This window comes from Lepidothrix coronata, unplaced genomic scaffold (assembly GCF_001604755.1).
Source record: "Lepidothrix coronata isolate B3197 unplaced genomic scaffold, Lepidothrix_coronata-1.0 Scaffold22, whole genome shotgun sequence".
Taxonomy (NCBI): domain Eukaryota; kingdom Metazoa; phylum Chordata; class Aves; order Passeriformes; family Pipridae; genus Lepidothrix; species Lepidothrix coronata.
Genome location: NW_016690202.1, coordinates 6,435,217 through 6,461,858, shown reverse-complemented (window position 1 = coordinate 6,461,858; position 26,642 = coordinate 6,435,217). Strand labels below are relative to the sequence as shown.

General features: G+C 37.4%; 1 protein-coding gene and 1 long non-coding RNA gene across 10 annotated transcripts in view; one reads left to right on the top strand and one right to left on the bottom strand.

The window, feature by feature from the left end:
• Positions 1-19,350, bottom strand: part of RIC1 (RIC1 homolog, RAB6A GEF complex partner 1) — a 47,272-nt gene extending 27,922 nt beyond the window's left edge. For 4 of the 8 annotated variants that reach the window (XM_017808209.1, XM_017808213.1, XM_017808211.1 and 1 more), the window contains exons 1-3: positions 19,021-19,348; positions 9,567-9,674; positions 4,986-5,062 (exon numbers count right to left, since the gene is read on the bottom strand). In XM_017808209.1, the coding sequence (XP_017663698.1) occupies positions 4,986-5,062; positions 9,567-9,674; positions 19,021-19,161 (326 nt within the window). In that variant the 5' untranslated portion in view covers positions 19,162-19,348. Of the gene's footprint in view, positions 1-4,985; positions 5,063-9,566; positions 9,675-19,020 lie in introns of all 8 variants that reach the window. The other 4 variants (XM_017808214.1, XM_017808215.1, XM_017808216.1 and 1 more) reach the window with 2 other exon arrangements.
• A 609-nt stretch (positions 19,351-19,959) lies between these two features.
• Positions 19,960-26,642, top strand: LOC108494083. Of its 2 annotated transcripts, none has more exons than XR_001873733.1 (4): positions 19,960-20,573; positions 22,813-22,875; positions 24,648-24,776; positions 25,078-26,642. It is a non-coding gene; the product is annotated as an uncharacterized LOC108494083 (long non-coding RNA). The 2 variants fall into 2 exon arrangements; XR_001873732.1 differs by having other exon boundaries at positions 22,746-22,875.

Here is a 26,642-nt window from a genome sequence, read left to right as displayed (position 1 = left end):
TTGTAATTACTTTAGTAAAAGGGCGGTAAAACCACACTGAACTAATTGAAGCGGGACTTTGTACTTGTGTTCACTGCAGGAAAGTATCCCAGAATGTGGGCAAATGGCCAATACTGATTCTCTTCCAACTCTACTCTGAAGCAGAGCAAAGTTTCCAAGAGCTAGAATGAAATTGCAGACTACTCAGCTCAATTTAAAAAAATAAAACCCTTTAAAATCACTGCTTTTTTTTCCTGGTTTTAGTCTAACAAATTAGCAGGATACTTTAGGTTGTCATTGAGTATGAATATCTGTTTGCTCCAAGAACAGACTGGAAATGCCTAGCCAAAGATCAACAGTCAGAAGTATTTCCTTCGAGAGAAAAACTGCAATGCACAACATTCCTAAAATATTACAGTTTGACAAGAAACTACCAATGGATTCCAGCAAAAAAAAATTAAAAGTTTCCTCTTTTATATATACTCAGAATTCATGACAGAATGTTGCACTTATGACACGAGCACTTGTTTTCTCACATAAATGTAATAACAGATTTTTACACATAATGTGCATAATGCTGAACAGGTCAATTCCTTAACTCTTCCTATATTATATATTTTAAACTAATTAAATGTTTAAAGGTATAAAATAGTACTTAAAAAGAATTTCCCACTCAACTTTCTTTAAGTATTTAATATATTATCAACTTCGTAAGAGCTATGTCCTCAATTGCTGATAGAATAAACTAAAGTTTTGTGAGTTCCAGCTACTAAAGTTAATATACTTGTATTTCAGCACTTCGATTAAAGCACTGAATTTCAGAATATAAAGACCATTAAAATAGGCTGATATGAAAAGGAGGAAATCATGCCAAATGAGCATTTTTTAAAATCAGAAATCAATTTTCCTAGTCTACGATTCTGTCTGGTTTAAAACAAACAGTAGCAGAGTGCAGGTGAAGTTCACTCAGCTTTCCTTTCCAAAATCTCTTTGTTTCACACTACTGAAAAATAAGGGGAAGCAAAGACTCTTGCATTCAAACAGGATGACAGCTTAGCCTCAACTCACACTTTAGCTCTTTTACTAAACCTCTGCTGATTAGAGTGAGATAAAAAAGAGAGACTTGGCCCTGGGAAAAAAAAAAATCACACTGTCATTAGATATACTACAATCCATACTGAGTTACAAACAACAGAATTGTTTTTGTCACTTCCCATGCAGTGTTATTTTGCTTTCTACCTTGAGGCATTTTCTTCAAATTGTATTGGCAGAAAATTTTTGCAGGTGTAATTACAGTTTACACAACAGCTGTTTGCCAGAACAGTTCTGTTAACAAATCAAACACAGGCAAGCTCTTCTGGATCATGTTGCTCAACAGCCATATATAGCAACAACTCTGTAAAAAAGCAACTAAAAACTGGAAGGACCATACATTTTCTCTACTAACGTTCCCCCCCCATACAGACAAATGAGGACTGATTCTGATTTTCAGCTTTCCAACTCTTTTGATCCTTTTCTTCAAACCAACACTAAACCACTATCAAGAAAATTTTAAAGCAGTTATTTAAAAAAGCACCAATACCATACGAACTTGTAACTTTCAGCTACCAGTGTCCTAAATTTGGAAGACAGCAAAAACCCACTGAAGTCAAGCAATTGTTTATCTATCATATACCTACCTTACTGCCTGCCTTTCTGGCTTTGTATTTATAGTAAAATATGCACATTTTGTTTAAATGAGAGCTAAGCTGACAAGAGAATCTAAACACAACCTTTCTCAAAGTTTTCCCTTATATGTAAACAAACCTAGCTGCAATTTCAACTTCAGGATACTGACTAAACCAGGAAATCTTGTACAACATTTTGGCACAGCTGAGGACATTACTGGTGTGTAATCCCAGTGCATGCTCACCTCATGAACATGTTCAAGTTTAAGTTGTAATTAAGAGGGTTTTCCTTTCTTTTTGCAGTCACTACATTGAAATATTGTATTTCTGTCAGAACTGGCCATTGTTATTTAAAGAAAGGCTACTAAAGAACAGGATTCATTCTGCTTACAAAAAGTTAGTAGGCATGGACAGTTAATAAACATTATGAATTAGTCGTAATTTTAAAAAGCAGGACAAGACTGAACTTTTACAAGCACTGACAAAAGTGTGCTCACAAGACTAAAAAACAAACCAAACCAACCAAACAAAACCCCCAAAATCAACAACAAAACAAACACAAACAAACAAACTGAAAAAAAAACCCAACCCCAACAGGTTATATTCTATAATGTCTCTTAACTTTACGTTATGTGCTGGCAGCATCCAAAGTGAATAATGGTAGGCAAAAATTCTTTACCTCAAAACACAAAATGTGGAAACCTACATTTGAACATGTTGTCCATTCACCTCAGTTTTTACTGACTTTTTTCCAGCAGCTGTCTTATCACATCACTAATGCAAGGACGTCCCCATACTCTCCACAAAAATCACCACCCTCCCTCTCACTTTGCCTAACATAGGTAAATAATATGATAGAGCTGGGCAAGTCCTAATTAATGTCTGCATGACAGTTAAAACAATGTTGCAAGCAGTTGCTTTATCATGAACTATAAGAATTAATATAAGTATCACTAAACAGTGACTCCATGTTTTTGAACTTCACAGTGCAGCTGCTCAGTTTACTTCAAGGTCACCATTTTCTAATCCAGACTTTTATTAAATGCCAATTTTCAAACTCAGCTACTCGAATGCAGGGGAGGAGGTGGGGAGGGGTAAAGCATGGAGATAGGCAGGTTTAGTTTCCCCATCAGGTGCGCAACCCGACCTTACTTAAGGCACAGCTGCATAATCACTGCTGCCAACACAGAGAAGGAGCCAAGAACACACAGTTACAGTGGGAGAAAAGAGTAAGATCTCCCCCTTTAAGCACAAAGCAAGACACATCAAGGGCTTTAACCAATTTTTAATGGCTTCAGAGTGAATAAAATTAACAAAATTAATTTGGTATTGTTTAGCCCAGCAGAAATAAAATCCAAGCACTTCAATGAAATAATGCCTTTGGAAAATTAACATATGCCAGAAGAAAGTTAAAGTTTTAATTTTGGCTTTTAGTTTCATTTGTTTGTTCATTTTGGATTGGAGGTTTTTTTGTTTGATATTCCCACCTCCACTCCAAGTATTTGCTTTACAAAGCAAATTAGTGAAACTGCCCACAGGCAGTGCACTGTATCTGCATCTGCACCAAAAAAGTTAATTCCATAATAATACCTTAAAGAATAATTTGACATTAATCCCACCAGGCATAATTCACCCACAAATGCTTGTGTCTTTCTTTTGATCTAATATAATCAGAACAGTACTAATTTTATGTAGGTTTTCAAAATTGAAAGCTAAATATAGACAGACTTGTAATCTCAGTAAATTCAGTGAGACAATTCATCTTCTTAAAGGTAAGCACATGCATTAGTCTTAGGAGATTGTAAGCAACCTATTATAAACTCTAGGGACAAACACCTTGTCTTACTCTACTACAGAATCAGCATTATAGCCCTCTTTGGGCTATACAAATGTATCTTAAAACTCTGACCATTTAACACACAACTAACAAAGACTTTTCAAAAAAAACGTGCTTTTAGGGTGACAGTACAAATCAATTACAAATGTTTTAATATAAAAGTTAGACTGGCTTAATGGATATTTTGAAGCCTTCCTACATGTGACATTCTAAATGAACTTCCCAAACCTTCTTTTTTAACTCTTACTCCATGTTTTATATATATTTCCGTGTGTTTTCAGTTGCCAATTAAAAAAACCCACAACTTTCCCAAGAGAATAAGAAAAACTTACAACAAATTACTGTTTAGTTTTTTGCATGATGAAGGAAGCTGAGGATATACTAACCCTTTATTTATTCCAAAAGTTTGTAGCAATGAACTGTCTGCCCTTTTTTTATCTTCTGATAACAGTAAGCCAGATGTGAAAAGTCAGTTTAAAAAATGCTATTCCGTTCTCAAAGAGGCAAGTAAAGTAATATAACTTTCTACATTCATGGTTTAACAGTTATGTTTAAAAAAAAAAAAGTCTTCCTCTTACATGACATCGTAGGTTATCCAGCTCCTCAGAGATGCCCATGCAGAGACACCCACCAATCAATTTTAACTCATTTTATTAATGTGAAGAAAAATTAAACTGACTAGTGCTATCATAATGATGAAGGTAAGTAGTGGGATATTTAAAAAAAAAGAAGTTTCTAGCCAATGAAAAATCAGGAGTCTTTTATTATTCCCATGGACAAATTTGATCCAATCAATGACTGCAGATTCTGCCTATCTAAACACAGACACATATACATATACTCCTTGAGGTTTTAGTTTGTCCTAAGTATTTTCCAATTTTGCCAAATCCAAAATCAACTAAGTCAACCACAACTACACCCAAAATACAGTCACATTTTAAACATATAAAATGTATTGCCATTCACAATAAGAAAAATAAGCTGAAACTGACAACATAACACCCTGCACCTAAAATACTTTTGTATATTCTTACTAAAAGGTATTCATATTCTTTCAAAAATATTGAAATTCTTTGTTTCAAAAAATCTCTAAGTTACTAAAAGCTGGGGGGCAGAGAGGAATTTACTTTCACATTGCACCTTACCAGTTGCTAAGAAACATGACTTAATCAACTGAGTTATTCAATAGGAATTATTAAAGCTTGTTACAGACCATGAATACAACAGACTACCTCAAATTATAAAATTAGACAATTTAAACCCTACTATTTAGGATTTTGAGAGCTTCTAAGATGGACCTAAGGAATCTTACCAGCACACAGCAATTCAGTTAGACACAACTTCTCACCACTGACTCTAACTCACAGGAACGATGGTTCATATATTCATCAAGTTTCAAAGCATACTTTGGAATAAAATATTTTTTTATAATAAAGTCTGATTTGAACTTGTCTAGTCCTATTTTTTTCATACTATGAAGATGCAAAATTTAAAATACTTACTTGGGATACATTGGCTCATAAAGATACTTGTCTCTTGCTGATGGGATGTCAAAAAATAAGACGTATCCATTTGCAGTCTGAAAGAGAAACATTGATAAGATACATATCTAGTTTCAGCATGAGTAAAATCCACACAATCTCATGCAATTTTTACGTCTCATATACTGAACACAAATACACACTCGTATGAAGTTTCAGACATATTAAAAAATTATGCACTGAAATTAATTCCAAGTAAAATCCATCCTTAAAGCCAACTGAACAGATCACGCAGTAGATAGAAAAATGGAAAAACAACACTCTTTATGTACTAGTCCATCGGAAATTTTTCTCTGATCCATCTAAATACCTAAAACTTGCCAACTATATCAGATATTTAGGACCCAGATACCTAATTTTCCCCAACTATGCAAAGTAATGTAGAAAACATAGTAGAAGGTAGCAAGCCTCTGGAATAAACCCTCCAAGTGTCTGAAAACATATGGACACTACATAGTGCAAAGAAGTTAGGCACTGACTCTCAATGTCAGTAATGCAGGTAGTTTTCAAAAATCCCCATATCAGACTATCTTTATCTACCACAACATCTTTTTCAAAATCTTCCCATGTCTGAAAAAGATTTTACTATCATTCAATCCCCAGTCATATTCTGTCACTCTGGGAGACTGACTTCAAACTGTAATCCTACTCAGAGAACAAATACAAATCATTTAGTTACCAGATGTTCCAGTCATACCTAGAAGCTGATCCAGTGTTTGCATAAGCATAGGAGATGCAGATGACCAATAATGTTAGTAGTTCAAAGATGTGCTACTTGTTTACAGTGTAAATTTATTTTTCAGGCAAATAGGCAAATGCACTAGTGTTTCCATCTATTATTTTAATATTGGCTGGGCATGTATCCAAAGCCTTGGAGACAAAAAGCACTGAAATTAATGGTTTCATGTTGTTTTTCAAGGTTGGTTTCCTATTCTTTGAATAAAGTAATACTCTTGCTAGCTTAGTTTATAATTTCATAGATGCCATGGTTTTCCCCAGTCAAACATTTTGTTTTATCATAAAAGAAATCTGTGTTTTGGCTTCGAAGTCCAAGAAACAGTATTATTCTCATTTGAAGCAAGTATCCTTCTCATGGAAGAATAAAATCTGAACCATAATGGTGAGCTTGAGATAGGTTGACAATAAATGGAAGCTTTTCTGTGCGCTATAATATCATGTTCGGGTATTATGTGGTAAAGAAACGTGTTCATTTCTAACATCTTTACAGGTTCTTTCCATTACATCATTAAATATTTAACCCGTAAGTTATCTTATCCTGGAAAGAAAAGTAAAACAATACTGTGAAGTGTCTTTATACTGATATTAAGGTACAAAGGGCCTTACTGAACACTATTCAAAGCAAAAGGTTACTACTGTTACAGGCTCATTTCTAAATAGAACCTCAAATTCCATGAAGAGCTGGATGAAATGCAGAAGCATTCAACCACACACTTCCGGCAAATTGATCATATTCATTCACAAAGGTTTCTCCGTTGCTTTAGAAATGTCTGTGTTGCAATGAAACCTATTAAAACAACCATCACTGTCCTCCATTCCCTGATCATTCTCATCTCTGACAATCAAAAGTGTAAATACACAGTATCTTGCCAGGGATTTCACAACATGGTTTCTTATACACTACCATGTTTAATAAAGCTTAGCTATGGGAAGGCACACTGAAGAGCAGTCTGTATCAGAGAACTGTCTGTAACAGGGGAAGGACTAAAATGCCTCATATACTTTCCCATGTTGAAGCATCTTGACCCACTTCACAAGTTTGTTTTATTCCTAGAATTAGCTACCTAGGATGTATGTACTAATCTAGAAAAAGAAATACATTATTTCCCCTTAACACTGGAAAAACTACAAATGCGGCAATACGAAAGAAGAAACTACAAAATATAAGGGGAAAAAGAAGACCAGCTTAGAAAATGCGCCAAGAGTTTAGCAACAGACAATACTAGTAAGTAAAAGAAATTAGAATTGCTACAGGATGATGACAGTGTGAAAATTACTTAAGCTTGTTTAACTGCATACCATTGAAGCTACTTGCAGTATTTTATAAAGCCTCATATGTTTCTCCAAGTCTCATTCAGTACAAATAATAATTACCTCAAAGCATATGCTGCAAAGTAATTTATTTTCATAGAGACACTGAACATTCTGGCAGTCACAAACCAAACAACAGGGCGTATCACTGCACTAGTGAACGTAAAATCTACACTACACTCCCCATTGTCATTTCATTTAAAAAATATTAGTAATAAAAAAAGAATGTACTACTTGGCTAGTAAGTACATACTAAGCCTTTTGCTCGCCGCCTTAAAAACAAAGTTTTATTACACAAAAACTACTACATACTATAATTAAGAAACTCAAGAGCACAGGTGAGAAACATCACCTGACAGCTTTCAAACTAGAATTTTTAGCTGTTGCACAGGACTTCAGTAATTAACTGAAGGTAATTCAGTTCAAAGTTACTGTTTTTTTCAGTAAAAACCTGCTTTGCCATTGCTCCTTCATTTGAACTCATTAGTTAAGAACAAGTCAAAAGCAAGAGAGAAAACTCTTCTCTTGGAAAGAAGTTTACAGTTTTACTGGGTGACAAAAGTACCGTGCATATGCAGGAATGTCTTCTTCATTAAGCTCCCAAAACTGACTTTCTGCCCTGCCTCTCTATAACAACACCAGCAATATTTGTAAATTTGGTCTTTCAGTAGGACTCATGAACTGTTTCAAATTAAATTCCATATACATACTAAAAGCATACTGCAAAACAGAACTAATATTAAAACTACCAAAACAAACAGGCCTGACTGTATTATTTGTATACATACACCCAGGAGATGAAATATAACCCTAACAAACATGAAAAAATATTAGAAATTTTGTGACACATTATTTTATAAGCTCTGACCATTTCAAATCCTAATTCATAGAGCTTTAGTTTACAAACTGAGACTTCATGGGCATTTAGATTCTGGCATTATCTGCCAGAAATATATATTTTGCTGCAGAAAACCTTGAAATTGCAATGATTGAAGTGGCAGAAACTAAAGCTTATCTGACTGTCAGCTGAACCACAAGGTCTCTTGAGCAAATGGATCCCAACATCTCAGAAAAAAAAAAAACCACCACACAATATGCCAATTCAGTATAATAATTTCAATTTCTTCTGAACTACCACATTAACGTTTAATTAAAATGCATTTAGATAGTTCACTTGTTATATGTTGTATGTATATATGCAATATTTATATGCTGTATTTATATATGTAATATAAAATCAGGAATTCATTTTTATTCACAGTAAAAGTTACAGAAGTCTCCTTTCTGCCTTTGTTGGTAACTATCAGTAGTCACTATCTGCAAATATAATCTTGTACTAACAGAAATACCTTACTGCATTGATACCATGAGATACTCTTAGGAAACGTAAACATTCTAGACAACTACTTGGCCCTACATTACACACAAGAACACGGGAACACAGGAAGTTTAGTTGATTTAGAGTTATGATGGAGACACGAACTATTTCATAAACCACCTGGTGTTTTCCACCAAGATAAAAATATCTGATTGGTTGAAATTATAGGCATCATTTTAAGCATGAAAGATGCTTTATATTAGAAGATGAAATCACTGTACCAATAAACACAGTAATTATTACCCATTTGGTAATTCCATATAAACAACTCGTGACGGGGAAGTTAAATCATTTTATTTTTTTCTTCTGTACCTTCTCAAAAAAAAAAAAAAAAAGAAAAAAATTAGGTGCAATGGCCTTAATTTTAAAAGCTAGAAAAAGAATCTTACCCAATACAAGATCTGGTCCTAACATAAGACCTGACCAAAAGTCACCAAGAGGATTATCCCATATTATGACCTCTATAAACTCCACTCTGCCTTTTTTATGTCTCACATCTCCAATTTTTAAATACCAGTGCTGAAATAGTCCCCATTTGCTGCTGTGAGCACACCAGCTATGAAACAAGACTTTATTTCCATTTGAGACAAGATCTCATCTTTAAGATTCTTAACAGAAGAGTTCATGTATCACTTATCACAGTCATCTTTCTGTGTTCTCAGTGCCTTGCAATTTTTTTAATCACCAAAAGACACAGTAATAAAGCCTCAGTTTCATCTCTTAAGACCCACCTTTAAACCCTATTTATCAAGCTAAATATGCTTATGTCACTTAAATCCACATGTATTTCTTTCATTCACATATCTTTTATATCCCTTTATTATTTGTCATCAGATTACTAAATTAATGAGATGCTGTATCATCCCTTGCCAATATATCTGAGCATTGCTTTAAAACAAAGAATTGTAGTTCCTTCTCAGGGGGAAAAATGAATGAAAACTATAAAAGAAAGCTTCTATCATCAAAAAAATCCTTGGTAATATTACATATTTTCACAAGACAAATATCAATTAAACGTATATACAATCTGCAAGTTTGTATAAACACAGAAATTGACAATGCAAAACTGTCCTTGCAACAATTTAACCACAGTAAGAAGTAAAAACTCTACTTACTGAAACAGCTATCATTGTGCTGTCAGGACGCCATTCTGCTTGCTTATAAGATCCAAACTGAGAAGCTGCTTTTGAAAGTTCCTTATAGCTTACGATTAATACACTGGGCTGAAAGAAAAAAAATATGACTAATTACATCTCATATCTAGAAGGAATGGAATGGGGCTTTTAAAGGGAGCTCATGCAGAACACTGTCATTCCCAATCTCACTCTTTCAAACCTAGGACATTTAAGTAAAATACATCACTGCACAGGAAGAAGTCATTTCAGAATACAGAAACAATTTCAAGTTACACAAAAGGTGACTGATGCTTAAGATGAACAGAAGCATCTCAAACAGACTCCTATGATGACAAGGACTGTCAAATTAATTAGGATGAAATATTTTATAGAGTATTTGGTACATTCCATTTGCTTAGTTTCTGCTAAATGGGTGGGCCATTGTATTAAAGAGAATGACAAGGAGGAAATCTGTTTTATATCTCTTCAAGAACAGTTTGTCAGAAACTGCAGAAAATCCACCCCTACAGTTTGCTGGAAGGATTATTCATATGAACTGTTTGTACTTTCTTGCTCTGAAATCAATAACAGTTTTCAGCTTAGACAGGTATTCCCCCTTCTGTTACCCTCCACCACCAGGAGGTGGAAGTTAAATTAAGCAAGGAATACTTTTCTTTTTGTATAAGAAGTTACCACTCATCTTCACACTATAAGCTGTCCCTAACTTTATCAATGCCAGTTTTAATTCAGAGTTTTAGCGGCAAACTGTACCACATAGAACACACTGAAAGGGAACCAAAAGAGTAAACAGTAATCACTTGTTTTCCTGAAATTAACCATGAAATCCCTGGGCAAAGCTTGTCATCCACTGCTAGGACTGCTAGGTGATGGAACTTTACTATTGTTCTTGGCTTACTTGCCCCAATAGCAGAAGCAGTACAACAAATCTAAAAATATTAATTCTACCCAGAAATCATGCGGGTGTCCGCTACTCCAGAATTTGGTGGGTGTCTAGAAAATTCATATTTCGAATCATTTCCATCAGTTTCCTTTAAGAAACAGCGGAGTTACAAACAAATAATTTAAAACTATGAATATTAATTTAAAATAGAATGAAATAAAGCAATGAAATGTCACCATGTGTATAAATAAGGAGCTGAATTAATGTCACACAGGCAACCTTAGCCTTGGTAAATGCACAGTATGACTTTTCATACTCCTAAGAGCATTATTACTTAAATTTCACACCCATACAGAACTGAATTATCAAAAATAAAGTTAAATATTTATACTGTAAAGTATAACAAGAACACTAATCCTTACCCTAAGAATTATTTACACCAGCTTTTTCAATTCATGAAGCTTCTTTTGCAGATATGTTCACATCAAAATATCTGACATTAAATAGATAACTAATTATTCTTAACAGATTCTTATTGGTGGTTCTCATGAAATACACAGCTTTTTACTGATTGGCTTAGAACCACCAGAACTGTCTCAGATATACTGGATTCCATAAACATAGCAAATGACCTAACAAATAAAGACTTGATTAAAAACAATTAAATAATTTGTCTACAGGAAGAAGTAAACACCTTCAGTTGTTAAGGAAGAAGGAACAGAAAACTAAGGAAGAAAGAACTAAGTAAGTCTTAATTCAAATTGCAATTTAACACTTGGAAAAGCTTCCCAAAATAGACAGGAAGCATATCTGGCATTTTAAAATCTGCTGCAGAGAAAATTTAGCATTTTGATGTAGTACATTTTGTCTCTCAGGAGGAATGTAAGGTCAGGCAAAACAGAAGCTCGCACTCACAAACAGAACTGTGGTGGTGGATGCTCACGGGATAACAAAAACGGTGAAAAGAAAAATAGAAAATATAACTTTAGAAATAATATAGTATTATCATTACTAAAGAGCAAACAAACTCTCCAGTGTTCTAGTTAATACTACTGAAAAGAAACAGAACTTTTTCTCACAATTAAATACACTTTATCTCCTTCCATCAGTCAGACACCTTGGCTATCTCTTCACAAGATCATGTTCCACAGTTCTTGCTCCGAAAATTTTATGCTTCACAGCAACGTCTCTCTAGCATTAAACACGTGTGATTATCACAACATTCAAAAGAGATAGCTGAAAGCAAACGTGTTTTGGAAGACAAGAGAGGAACTGCACTACCTGTAAAACAGCATGTAGCAAGACAGCTTCATCAACAGAGACACCTAAACTCAAACTACCTAAAAACGCATCTGTTTCATTATCAGTTGTTTTCGTACCTGAAGAATCCCTCTGGACTTTTCACTATGAAAGATGAGCTCTGCACCAACATAAGTACAAAATACCTATGCAAACAATTAAAAAAACCCAACACAAAACACACAGGACAGCAGTCAAACCCATAAAGAAATAATATGAAATTGTTACTATTTCACTTAATTCTGTCTGGCCAAATACAGCATCTTTACCATTTCCTAAGTATCACAATGTCCAGCACACAGCTGGATAAACCCATCATGGACTGGATGAGCAACTGTCTCACAGGTCGAGTACACAGGGTCTCGTCACTAGTAGGGTTCCACAGGGCTCCATCTTGGGCCCTGTGCTCTTCAACATCTTCATAAATAACTTGCACACAGGACTGGAAGGGATACTAAGCAAGTCTGAAGATGACACAAAACTCAGAGGAGCTGTTGACTCCCTCGAACGCAGGGAAGCCCTGCAGAGAGACCTTGACAAATTAGAGGACTGGACAATCAGCAACCGTACGAAGTTCAACAACTGAAAGTGCTGGATTCTGCACCTGGGATGGGACAATCCTGGATGTGTGTATAGACTGGGGAATGGGAGGCTGGAGAGCAGCTCTGTAGAAAGGGACCTGGGGGTCCTGAGGGTTTTGGTCAATGGCAAGTTGAATCTGAGTCAGCAGTGCCCTGGCAGCCAGCAGAGGGGCATCAGGCAAAGCATTGCCAGCCGGTCGAGGGAGGGGATTGTCCCGCTCTGCTCTGCACTGGGGTGGCCTCACCTTGAATATTGTGTGCAGTTTTGGGCACTGCAATAGAAGAAAAATATTGAGTTATTAGAGATCATCCAAAGGAGGACAATGAAGATGGTGAAGGGCCTTGAGGGGAAGCTGTCTGAGGAGCAGCTGAGGTCACTTGCTGTGTTCAGCCTGGAGGAGACTGAGGGGAGACCTCACGGCAGTCTACAACTTCCTCATGAGGAGGAGTAGAGGGGCAGGCACTGATCTCTTCTCTGTGGTGACAAGTGACAGGACCCAAGGAAAGAGCCTGAAGTTATGTCAGGGGAGGTTTAGGCTGGCTATTAGAAAAAGATTCTTCCCCCAGAGGGTTGTTGGGCACTGGAGCAGGCTCATCAGGGAAGTGGTCACAGCACCAAGCCTTGCAAACTTCAAGCGTTTGTATGATACTCTCAGGCATGTGGTGTGACTCTTGGGGTGTCCTGCCCTGGATCAAGGACTGGACTTGATGATCCTCATGGGTCCCTTCCCCCTCAGCATATTCTCTGATTCTGTGATTCTATTAGCAGCATAACTAGTCTCAGAACACTGAACCATATAGTTTTTACAAAAAAAACCCAAAACCTATCAAGGTATACAAACCCTGCAGAAAGTTCACTTAGTGAGTTTAGATATGGGATATTACCAATTCACTTACCTAAACACAATCATTCTACCACATTTGATGTAAATGCAAATCAAGTATTCACTTAAACCCTAAACTAAGATGTGAATGTTGCTCTGAACAGGCCTCATTAAAGAGGACAAGGAGCCTTGAACAGACTTGAACAGTATCCATCCTATGAGCAAGTGTCTGTCCTAATTGAGATGGTTAAAGGTAATTACAGAAAATTATAAGTTAACCCAAATGTAGAGAGGTACAATCATTGTTCCTTTGACAGAACATAAACTAATAAAAAAAGAGTTTTCCTTAATTGAGATTCTCTGGTTTGACTGCTGCAGGTTAATGACAAACTGTGCATGTAGTGGATTTTACAAGTTAAGTAGGTCAGCAAATACAATGGAAAACTACTGGACTAAGTTTCAAAAGTAAACACCTAACAGCACATATGGAACATGGTCTTATGTACAAGTTTGGGTTTCTTAATGTGAGATCAATACAAGAACTTGCATGGCTGTGGATAACTGTTAAGACTCCAATATTCTCATCCCCTAACAATATATTACTCTAGACATCAAAAATCCATCTCATTTAGATCCAAGATGCAGTTTCTTTCAAAAACACAAATGCCCTGTTTAGTTTTATAAGACAAATGTTTCAATGTTTCATTAAGCTGTAGACATGAGACAAAAATCAAAAAGCTGTTTGGAGGAGCTTATGATTTAAGTGACAAAAACAAAGCTAGGAGAAAACAGAGCAAAAGTCAGCTGACACCGACCACTTTTTTCATCATTACATGGTCTGTGCTCCACTTTAAATGCTGAAGCTTCGCAGGATTATAAATAAACCAGAAAGGTTAGATGGAGAAAAAAGAAAAGTATGGATGTATGCATAAGGAACAGAAAAACTATTAAGGACCAGAACGGAAAAAAAAAAGACCAAAAAAAGCCATTTTGTCAGTAACAGAGAGACAAGCCGAAACTTAACTCCTTTAATTGAATTTTTAAACCATTTGGAAAGCTTAGAATCAACATAGTACCCATGTAACAAACACAGCAGACACAGCTCCCAATACTGTGCTTCACAGCTATTGTGAAATAGGTAAGAATCAAAGTGCATCAGAATTTTCAATAACTACCTCTTCCATGTGAAAGTCTTCAGTTAAATTACTGCTCAAAAATGCTGCCAAAAAGCAAGGACATATTCTATACATCTTTGCTGCTCTTTTATGTGCAACTAACTGCACAGTCAAAACTCGTAACTGAGAATGCTTTTTCCTTCATGCAAGTAATTCTGACACATCTTTCAGGGATCATATAATACAAGGTTTATGTTAATACAAGAGACACTGAAAACCTGGTAGTCCTACTGAATAACCACATGACAATTTACATTTCATATGATAAATCTATCAGTGTAACAAGTATTTCTAATTTTCTTCATTCTGTAATCACAAATGTATCTTTATAATAAAAGCAACAACAACCATTACTGTTACTGACATACAAAAAGAAATGGCCTTCTCAGGCCAACGTCTGAAGGGTATCAATAAGAGATTAGCATCTCATGGGTCAAACTGCTAAGGAAAAAACAGCAGAAGAGGCAAGACATCTTACCTTGCACTGATACTATGTCATATTGTTCACAATACACAACCAACATGACACTTACATCAAAATCAAGATATCTGTTGTGCCATTCTGCAGTCAAATTCCAGATAAAAATCTACAAAGGTTGTATCCAAATCTATCTAAGAAAAAGCCATACACAATAATTCTGTAAATTATTCTGTTTACAATTCTGAGATTAAAACATAATCTTGACAGCACAGTGAAAACATTTCTTTTAATAGCCACCTGTAATACAAAAAAAGACTACAAAAACAACTTCAAATGTATTTATTCATATGTCTTATGAACTATATGCACTGGTGTCACAAGTAACTCCTTTTACAGCATGGCAAAATTCCAGGTAACAGAGATCACTTCCACAACAGAAGCACAGCTGCCTGTTTTGTCCTACTTATTTAACTAACATACATGCTTGGATTTAAAGCACGTAACGAGTTCAACTCTAATACAGCAACAGCTAGAGACTGAAAAGCACATAACAGTGCCCTATGAGAGCTGTTTGAATATTGATCTATCCAGCATTTAGAATGAATATCAATCATTTGACAATCCAGGATTCTGACGTGCATGCTTTCCCATACACCTATTTTAGTTCATTAGGGTGATCTGACTCAACATCAGATCATCATAAAAAAAACCGAATACAATTTTAAAAAACAAGGGTAAGCGTAAATCATAAGCTGAGAAGCATAGGTAATCAAGAAAGCCTCCTCCAAATAAGTAGTTGGGGCAAGCTACTCTTGGCTTCAAAGAGCTTACAAAACTGGTTTTGACTGGCAGAGTCATGGCAGACAGTCCAACAACCTACAGGAGTTTCATTAAATATTCAAGGCTAGTACTTATTCCTCTCATTGTCACAAGTTTGTTAAGATTAAAGAAAGGAAATGCTGGACTATATTTATACATACAACTACACCAGTGGACTATTCTTGTTGCACACAATTCACTTTTCAAGGGTTAGGCAGAAAACTCCACTCATCTATAACACCTTCTTCCTTAGCTGCAGACATTTTCCCTTAATATCCTAGAGCCCTATGGGTGAATATCCAGAATTCAAGAGATAAACAAACCAATTTAAAATTAAAGCCACAACTGTTAAGGGAGTGACACTTTCAACAGGCCATCTACTTCGCTCCTTTGATCCATTCATGAGCTCAGAAAAAGCAGGCTTCTATTTGTTCATTAAGCTTAACAGGCCTGTAAAAAGACATCACTAGTCCACCACAAAATCCAATAAAACAGACGTGCGAGCAGGAAAGATTGTGACAGTTAGGACTGCACAGCTGCCTTGTGAAACCTCATCTTTAGTTGCCAAGTCAATCTATTACACATCAATTACCTCGTTTTAGCATTTCAGAAAGTTTCTTTTGTTAATTGATATTTCTCATTTCAAGCATCCAAGTACTTAACATTACCGGAATGAAACGTTTGACAAGCTTTCCAATGTTGTCAATGAAAATAGTTTCATTGGCTCTTAGTGTCAAGAAATTTTCTGAGGTACCTAGGCCTAAAACTTCAGATTTAAGAAAAATAGTTGAAACAGAGGACTCCAAAGAGGGGTGCATTTAATATAGTCCATTGGGGAGCAAAAAAGGATTTTTAGCACCAATAATATCTAAAATAAAGTAAAAATTTTAAAATGTGCTTATTTTGGCTTTAACTCAGTCTTTTTTTTTTTTCCTTTTTCCTTCCTTTTAAAACCCATAACACGTGTCCAGGAGAGGTGGTTGATGCCCTGAGTCTACCAGTCCTTAATAACATGATTTAACTTTTGGTCAGCCCAGAATTAGTCGGGCAGTTGGACTAGGTGATCACTGTAGGTCCCTTCCAACTGAAAATAGAGTAGAATAGACCAGACTATGTTGTGTACATTTGCTAATGTGCATACTGGTACAGCAGCACACGCATATAATTTATAAATAAATGTAAACATACTAGGGGTCTGTGCTCAATTATCTTTCACCTATACTGGTGCATGATTGAAAACATTCACCACTGGTCACTGATCTTCTCTATACACAATCCAATCTCTCCCAACAAGTAAAATAGGACTTTTTGGTTCAAAAACACTAACAGAACTCCATCTGGTTTTTACCAACACTACTTACCCCAGTTTCTAATCTTAATACCTAGACTGATTCCAAAACAGAAAATAATCCATTATTTGGGATAAACTTTCCTTCGTTCCACTAGTTCTTAGTTCATAGTAGATGAAACGGAGCTTTAAACAGTACTATGTCACTTTAAAAAATATACATACTGAATGTAAGCTCACAAACCTGAAGGCATTTCAAAGGGCCCCCTGCTTTTGAAAAACTCAAAACAGAACTTTCCCAGTCTCACCACCTCATTTTACATGAAACCTCTCATATACAGCTGAGATAGTAACAAGTCTTAACAAGAACATTAGCCTGAAGGCTTTTCTACTTCAAGAAATTGAGTTAGTTCAACCTGACTAGAACTTATCCTTGTTTCAAAGAAGATACTTTTGACAAATGAAAGCATTTTCTAGAATGCAGTAATTTTATTTTATATAAGTTCAACATTCAAAAATAAAAAAACCTACAGAAAAATTCAACCCCAATAAAACAAACAAACAAACAAACCCCACAGGCACACTCAAAACCCAAGCTATATACAGAAAAACAATGGAAGAAATTCTTTTTAAAAATGCCCTTGACCAAAATCTTTATTCTTACAGGTTTTTGCTAACAGCCAGTTGTCCACAGAGGCGGTGAGACACTTTTTTAGTTTAAGATCAGTCGGTGATCAAGCCTGGCAAAGTCAGCACCTTCTTCAAAAGCACCCATTACAAACTGAACCAAAATCTATTTTAAAAATGTAAATGGCCTCTGAGTTTACTCAACTCTTCTGCAGCAAGTGAATTCTTCTAGTCCTCTGTCTGTAGCCAATTATACAATGTTTAACATTTCAAAACAAGTCTAAGCATGTGAGTTAATGAACCTCGTCCTTGGGAACAGACCATAAAGTAAACTACATTCTAGACAACAGCGCACATCTTGAGAAGCATTCCACATGCCCGTTGGGTTTTTTACATATTTTCCCAGAAAAGAAGAACAATTGTGCTCTGCTGACAAACTACAGCTACAGGTTCAAGAACTGGCAAAAGCTAGAAGAGTGCACAGTTTATATATAAGTGTGCCACAAACCTAAGGAAACACAGGCCACATGGTGATGTTCCCACAGCATAGTCACCAGGCTGATTATGTCCTAGCTGGATACCCATCTAGGTTCCAAAAACAGCATCAGCACCCCAGCAAGGAACTAAGGAACAGTCATGTGGAGCACAATAAAACATAATGTGATGAAATCTCAGCATAACTTAAAACGAGACTTTTAAGGCTATGACTGTTATTTGACATCTTCCAGTATCAGCTTTCTAAAGTTGGATTGTTGGTTTTCCCTGGTAATCTGAGATGAACTCTATATTACCTGGAGCTGGCGATATTTATAGACAGATTTAGGGTCTAATCTAAGCAGTATTTAAAAGGATTCAGCATCAAAATTTAAAGTCAGTTTCACAGTTGTTTCATTGACTGCATCAAATCAAACTGACACACAAGATTCACACTAATACAATGAGAATTAAGAGTAAGGCACGTAATGTCAATTATTCACACAGTCTCAAACTGGATGTTGCTGCAGCAGCAACCTCCATGCAAAAGCCATGACAAGTTTTCTGTTATAAAGTTTTCCATAGAAGTTTGTGAACTTCTGTGTTATAACAGTCTGAGTAGTGAGTTTGTTCTGTGCTTTACAGAAACTATTCCATATCTCCTACATTCATATGTTTTTTATATAAAACACAGAACCTGAAAAGGCAGAAGACATGAAGCATATTGGCAAAAACCAAAAAAATTTGCTACAAACACTCCTTACGTTAAGCATAAGCGCTATTTAGTGTTAAAATAAAAAAAAAGTTGGTTGGAAGTCTCATTTTTCAGGCATAACTGGTGTTAACTGCAAGTAGATTGATGTTACATATTTTCTTAACGCTACATTGCTGTCAGTAAACATCGTGGCTTAATCGCTCTGATTCACAAATAATGAAGTATCTATAAACTTCATTTCAAATTTTCCAACTGTTTCTGGAAGAATAAGAAAAAAATTAACAGCTGGGGGTGCAGGGTCCGAGAGCTGACAAGCCGACGGATACTCACTCTGCAGTACCAGATGCTCAGCTGAGATGGGGATAAAACTGCGAAGAAAGCTCTCTGGGGATCCGTCTGGATGTGAAGCGGTCGCTCCAGAGTCTCCAGAGGACACAGCAGCCTCTTGGGCCAGCCGCTGAGGAAATACATGACTGTGGATCTCCCTGTGCCCGAGGCGCGGGCGCTCAGCCTGCTCTATCCTAGGCGGGGGGCAGCGGGGACATCAGCCGAGGGAGAGGCGCAGGCTCGGCGGCCGATCGCGCATAATCACGGGCACAGGACGGGACGGCCGGAGACGCGGGCCGAGGCCTGCCCGGCGTTGGGGCCGCCGGTGCCGGGGCGGGGGTGAGTGCGGGCTGGCGCGAGGGCCGGGCGGGCCTGCGGGAGGCGGCGCGGGGGGGCCGGGCCAGTCGGTCACTGCTCCGAGCGGGCGCCGCGGCGCTACGGCGGCGGCAGCGGCGGCTCCGCCCTCCCACGGGTGCCTCGCCCGCCCGCGCTCCGGGTCGGTGTCGTCGCCGAGAGCCCCGCCGCCATGTCCTACCGCTCCCCCTCCCCCTCCTCCTCTTCCTCTTCCTCTTGCCGCTCCTCCCCCCCCTTCCCCTGTTCCAGGCCCCGGGCGGCGGCGCGGGGCGGGCGGGGCGGGCGGGGCGGGGGCGGGGCCGCGCCGCACGGAAGTGACGGCAGAGGCGTGCGCGTCACTGCTCCGGGCGGAAAAGGCGCGCCCGGCGCCGGGGGCGCGAGGAGTGCGTGCGCAGGAGGGGCAGGGGAATGGGGAGCTGGGCTGAACCGGGAGAGAGGGGAGAGGGGGCAGACGGAAAAGGAGTGGGGAGCGGGGAGAGAGGGAAAAAGAGCGGAAGGAAGAGGTGCAGGGCGAAAGGGGAGTTGGTGTAGAGGGAAGGGGAGCCGGGGGAGACGAAAGCGGAGGGGAGAGGGAAGCGGAGCGGGGGGTGACAGGACAAGGGGAATAGATTCCAGGAGAGAACAGGTTCAGAGTAGCTATAGAGGAGGAAGTCCTCTGCTGTGAGAGTGGTGAGGCACAGGCTGCCCAGAGAAGTTTTGGATCTGCATCCCTGAAGTGTTCAAGGCCAGGCTGGATGGGGCTCTGTCCAGCCTAGTCTAGTGGAAGGTGTTTCTGCTCATAGCAGGGGGGTTGAAACGAGATGATCTGTAAAGTCCTTTCCAACCCATGCCATTCCGTGACTCTTCGATGAATTCTGTGTGGGGTGAGCTGTGTCGGGGGCAGGGTGAGCACAGGGCACGGTTGCTCATGCAGTGTGTGTACCTGGCGTTAGGCGTCTGCCAGGGGCAGGCACAGAGGTTTCTCCCAAGTGATGACTTGGATCAGTGTTCCACACTGGGTTATTTTTATCCAAGGCCTGTTACTTAATCTTGTTTCCATGATTGCCCACATGCTTTTATTTGCACGTTACGGAGAGAGTAGGAGCATGTGGTGTGAAGGATGACAAGTAGAAATAGAAACTAAAGCTACAGCTTTAGAGGTAGTGAATGAAGCTAGTTGGTATCTCTCTTGGCAAATAAAAAGAAATGGAAGAGAACTAAAGGTAAGATCTCTACGGTGTTGCAAGGGCAGTGCTTGTGTTACAAAGAAATAGCTATTGCTAGAAATAAGCAGAAAAGTTTTGTGAACCAGTCCCCCAGCACTGCCTGTTAGAGGAGTTCCTCTGGACTGAGCTATCTATAGAGAGGTCTCACTGCATGCAAATTATCCAGTGCCCTTCAAAGAACATGGCCTGTCCCCACTCCTAAGGCCTGCTTTGTCCTAACAGCTTTCTGGTAATACATTGTTCTTACCATATGAATACTGTGTGTCCCAGCTGAAATATTTTTATCTGAACACAAAAAGAGAATCCGTATCTATTAGAATCCATATCCATATCTGTTAGAATCCAGACAAAACCATAATAGACCTTGGAAAAAAATATAGTAAAGGAACAAAACACCAAGATATTTCATACCTTATGCTTTTAACTGGGCAACTTGAAAATGTCCTACCATCAAATTCCCCACTCTCAGATATGTGCCAACTAATGCTTCTTCTACAAACATCCTCCTTGCTATAGTGTTTTCCCTGAATGCTTTTTGACAGCTAGCCTGCTAAATTAGGAAATGGAAATTATATTAGAAGTGTGGCATCATTTCATTTTATTGATTCCCCCTCTATTCCTCAGATTATTAAACAAAGGGCACGAAATGCATCCTGAAGAATATTTACAACTTCAGAATCATCCTTCTTTTGGATTAATTGCATTTTACCAAGTTCATCTTACTTCATGAAAGTACAGAAAAATTTGTCAAAGAAAATCCATGAAAGAATTAGTAAGGGACCTGCATGCCTTTCATACTTTGTAGCTTCCTTAGTTAATGCTGCTGCATTCTAATATGTTCATTCAAGTCATGTTGTTGGTGCATGCAGATCAATGCCAAGTTGTGTGCTGGGAGCAGCGTTAATGAGGGAAACAAGTACTGCTCTTAATAGCAACTGGATTGTAGAATTTTGTTGTAAAAGTGGAGACTGGAGCCCTTGTAAGTTTTGGATTGCTGATATTGTTCTTTTCTCCATGGAAAGGCATGAGGCACATATTTGAAATTAGAAATAATGGTGGTAGCAGCATGTCATTAGAAGTATGACTATCGAAACCCACACATCAATAATACGAATGCAATCTAAACTGTGTGATATTTTTGATACATTTTTGTAGGCTAAATCAAAAATACATGCCTAGAATAGTAATGTGGTAATAATAGACTTTTTCTAATAATAGGCTGTTTGTACTTGACTACAAAAGCATATTTCCCAGTGTTGTGGTATGGGAATGTAACTCATAATACCTTGAGACACAAAAGTTGTATAGAAATAAAATGCATACAGTGGACCAAGCTCAGAGAATTTCTTGAACAGATCTGGCAGTGGCTACCAAGGCACAATTACAGAATATAGCAGCAAGACTATGATAACAAAGCTCAAGAGAATTGTGAAAGCCCTTTATGCACAAAGGTCCACTTGTCAGTTGTCATCAAGTTCACCTAGTTGAAGATAAGACTTGCTTGCAGCTGCCTATTCAGTGACAGTCACGTTGTTTTGGAAACTGCGCTCTTGAGGTAGCTGTGTCCTGGAAAGGAAGAGCTCATGCAGAGCTGTGGGAACATCCAGGGACATTGAAATATCATAAACCTAAATACATAAGTCCTGATGTTACCAGGCTAGTGAAAGGAAGGAGGAGACACTGCTGGTGGCAAAAGTAGATTGAGAATGAAAATGTTGGATGAGAGTAGCTATTCTGTGTAGTTGCCACTGTTAAGAGTCCTGGTGTTGATGTGCAGCTATTGCCATAAGCTGTCATTTAGATTCTGCAGCTGCTTCTCACGTAATGTTATATCTGCAGCTGTTCCATGAGCAATGACGGAGAGTCAGTCCTTGCATGTTAAATTTAAAAAAAAAACCTGCAACATAGCTCAAAGTAAAAAAACAAAAACAAAAAAAAAAAAAAACAACAAACAAAAAACTGACAGAAAGACTGTTAGTGAGGCGAGGCCGTGGTCAGTGTCATGAAGTTTTTGCCATGCTGCTTACAGACGCAGGTATGGTGTCATATAAACCCAGAAAGTGTGTGACAGTTCGTAAGCACATCTGTTTTGTGCATTAAAATGTCTTTATTAAGTTATCTTCATTTCTTAAAACTGGTCATGGAACAAATGTGTGCTTTACCTTGCAGATTTTTGCTGATGAAGTGTGAAGATTGCATTAGTCTGTTATTTAAACTGCACATTTTATCATTTTAGTCATCCTTTGACCCACCAAAATGGACTTTTACACTGAGAACAGTTCCATATAAACAGAACAAGGTAGGCAAATACTCAACTCATTTTCCCACAGAGGTTATCTCAGAGGGTGAATTATAATGTTTGTTAGCAACCTTAAAGATGAAATGTAAACCAGTATTGAAATAATAGTATTAGAAATTAAAAAAAAGAACCCAATAAAAGGGAAATGATTCCTTATAACACAATAAGAAAATCTTATGTTTTTAAAAATAAAAATAAAAAAACCAAAACAATGGGTTAAATGTCAAGACCAGTCAGCTGCAATTAATAAAGAGAAAAGTCGCTCTGATTTTTTCAAACATTTTCTGAATTCAGCCAAGTGAGATGGAAGGAGTAGAAGGAGTACTCCTGTGAAAGAGACTGTTTAGGAAGAAGGGGAAGAACAGTTTATTCTATTGGTACTGCAAAATCGAACTCAGCAATTTGTGCTTAGATACAGTAGATGACCTGAAGTACTGGGACAAAAACAATAATTCTGGAATAGAGTACAGTACAGTTCTTAATCCTAATGTTTATATTTCTGTTGATTTTTAAAAATTATTTTGTATACCTGGCTACATTTAAATACAGTAAAAAGCTAAAGATAAATTCCACCTGATTTTTCTAGGAACCATTCACTCACAAGGGGTCACAAATTTATCTGGCAACATTATTTACCATTTGATAACTTATAAGGCAATGCAATTAATAATTACTGATTTCAGATAATTCTCTAATAACATGTAAATACTTACCATCCATTTTATAGTTTATTGTCCATTTCACAAAAGTCACGCACAGAACCATATCTATAACTAACCAGCAGTATAATTCAGTACTGTTAGAACCCAGTTTCCTACGTTTTTCAGTAGTGTTTTGCAATAATGTTTCTGGGGTTTTTTTTTCAATGAATGAACCAAACAACTGACACCTTTTCATTCTAAATTTTTGAAAGGTATCTACTATTCAAAAGTGGCTTTTCCCATGTGTTCAAGAACCCAAACCTGAAATTTGCAAGTAAATTTACTAGTGAATTTTAGAGTGAAAGTATGTGTGGATACAGATACTACAATAAAGTTGCAGTTGTGGTTTAGGTAGATTAGAAATCAAATAAATTTGGGCCCAAAATACTTTGTTTTGTTTTTTTATCTCTGAGAAAATAGAAAGGGAAATCACAGCAGAGCTCTTTCTGTGCATTAACAGCCATACATAATATATAAAGCCAGATAAAAAGGGAAAAAATATTTCACAATTCTGAAAGCAACCTGTAACATTTAGTGGATTAATCATTGTCAATGTCAATAAAGATATGTTCCAAAGCCATGATCTATCAGATTTAACATAGTTAGCACAACATTTGCAGAAGATCTGAGTTCTTGGGATTATACAGCCCTGAGGACTTCAGTTTGGTTTTCATAACTGCTATGAGTTCAGTAGGGTGTTTTTTTAAAACATCCTCTACATCAGTGAAAATATCCTTAGAAATTCAGTCTGTTCTTTCAGACTTTATTATTTGGGTTTCACTGACTGGTGAATATGTTTGTATTTTCATGAATACCTTACCACTGAAGTATTTGCTTTGTGCACACAATTACTTTGCCAAAAGCCATTGTGGTTTCTGAATATGTCTGGAGAACTGCATTCCTTGACGGTCTTTGATATCTGATACTAGGAACTGAAACATCCCGAATCACCAATCATTTTTAATGTCTTGGCTTTAGGAAACAAGTTTATTCTTGTGGCTTTCCAAGCAGAAAAAAAGCATTGTAGAAGGAGCTAACTGACTGGTGTGCATTTTCTAACATAATTTTCAGTATAAACCAGCGCTGGAAAAGCATTCTTTATTCACGGTGAACAAACTGACCAAAGAACCGTGTGAGCTGCCTTATGCAGAAGAAAATTAGTGAAGCGTTTTTGGGGTGATGACTGCACATTTTTACCAGGTAACACAACCTATGTAAAGTACAGGGTACATGGTACAATTAGAGTATATTAGATGGATATGGGAGTTGCGGACAAAAGACTTGAAGAGATAGGAGCTCTTGTGTATGGAAGCATTGGTAGGTGGGGTGACCTAGACTTATCATATGTTATGCACTTAAAGTATTTGTTTTATTAGGTGTTTCTGGAATTTTGTGAACATCTGCTTTACTATATAATCTGAAACTAACAAAAGCACACTTGAATTATATTGCTATACATACTATAACTGTACATGTTATCCTTAACACTTGTGTTATACAGTGTCAACTCCTCCGTTGAATTTGAATGTTTTCAGTCTGAAGATGAACAGTAAAGGACAACACAGATGTTGGAGACAGGAGTCCGGTCTGTTGAACATCATCTGCAGCATGGGACTACAGTCTATATCCAAGAAGCAGGGTCCTTTCTTACAGGTGGCAAGGTGCAAAACACATTTTCAAGTATCTTCTTGAGCAGATATAGGGAACAAAGTAAAATCAAAGAAGAAAACACTGGGATTTTCTTATATAATATTAGTGGATATTAACCTTATGTTGTCTTCTGTGTCTCTTCGTTGTAGGCACTTGTTTGGACTGGATGCATATTAAATAACCTCCGACAATGTGTTAAGATAGTGATAGCGTTTAGCAGTGCCCTCTGCAGGCTTTTATTTGGTAAGCAGAGAAAGCTGTAGCAACTCTGCTCTGTTTTGATTATGTGTTTGTTTATACTGGTTGAGCTGGTTCTTTTTATGTATTTTGCTAGCAGAGTACCATCTGAACTTTGGAATTTTGTTCCCAAGCTGCTTGGAAAAAAACACAGAGTGCTGTAAGTGATCCACTAAGTGCTACAGAAATTACCCGCTTGTTTCAAGAGCCTAGTTTCTTATCAGTTTGTGTGTTACAACCATACAGCGTCCTGGGCAACAGGAATTCAAGTTCCCATCGCTCTTCCCCCTAGGAACTTATTTCTGTCTGTACTGACCTGGCTATGTCTGAAAGAAATGGGTGATCAATTCAGCTTTCAGTCCTTTGTGATCAGTGACTACACTGAAAAAAAAATCAGCTTTTTTTTAAGGGCCTTGTGTCACAATCAGCCAAGCTGTTACTGAGTCAGAGCCATCCAAACATCCCTAAAATACAGTTAAAAGTACAGTTGAAACTGTCACTGTCAGAAGAGGCATCATATTTTGAGCTGTTTCCTGTTGAAGTCCAGTGTTAAAGAAATTATTTTCAAATTCTGCCTTTTTTACCTATTTGTTAATGATCTGTATGTTGCGGCTCAAAAATATCTTCTAGTTGCAGGACAGAACTTGGAAATAATTTCTGTCTTAGTAAATTACATGCAAATCAATTGCTCATCCCAATCATCATTGATTAAATGGTAACCATTTCAGTACAAGAATACATCACAATAAAGTAGAGCCTTTTCATTACTGTATTTATGAGTAAATTGCTGCCATTCGTGTCTATGCCCTTCACACCAAAGAAAATATGTTTTCCAATTATGAGGCTCAGAAATATGAGGACAGCTATATGCCAAGAGTTCTGTCTTCTAATCTGAGACCATGGAGTGACATCTTTGTGGTCTCTGGGATGTCATCAAAGTCTTTGTTGTTAAAATCTTACTAAGATCTTAGTGTTATGTGTGTAAATTATCTAAAGAGACAGATTGGAACATTTTTGTCAAGCAGAAGCTTGTACTTACTGAGCTGAAGGGGCAAAAGATGCAATGTCAGGACTAGCTGCTAATATGCATACAAAAAAAAGTATGAATACTGTCAGTTATATTCCTAGATGGACCTCACAAATATTGAATAACAGAAAAATAAACCCATTAAAGAAAAA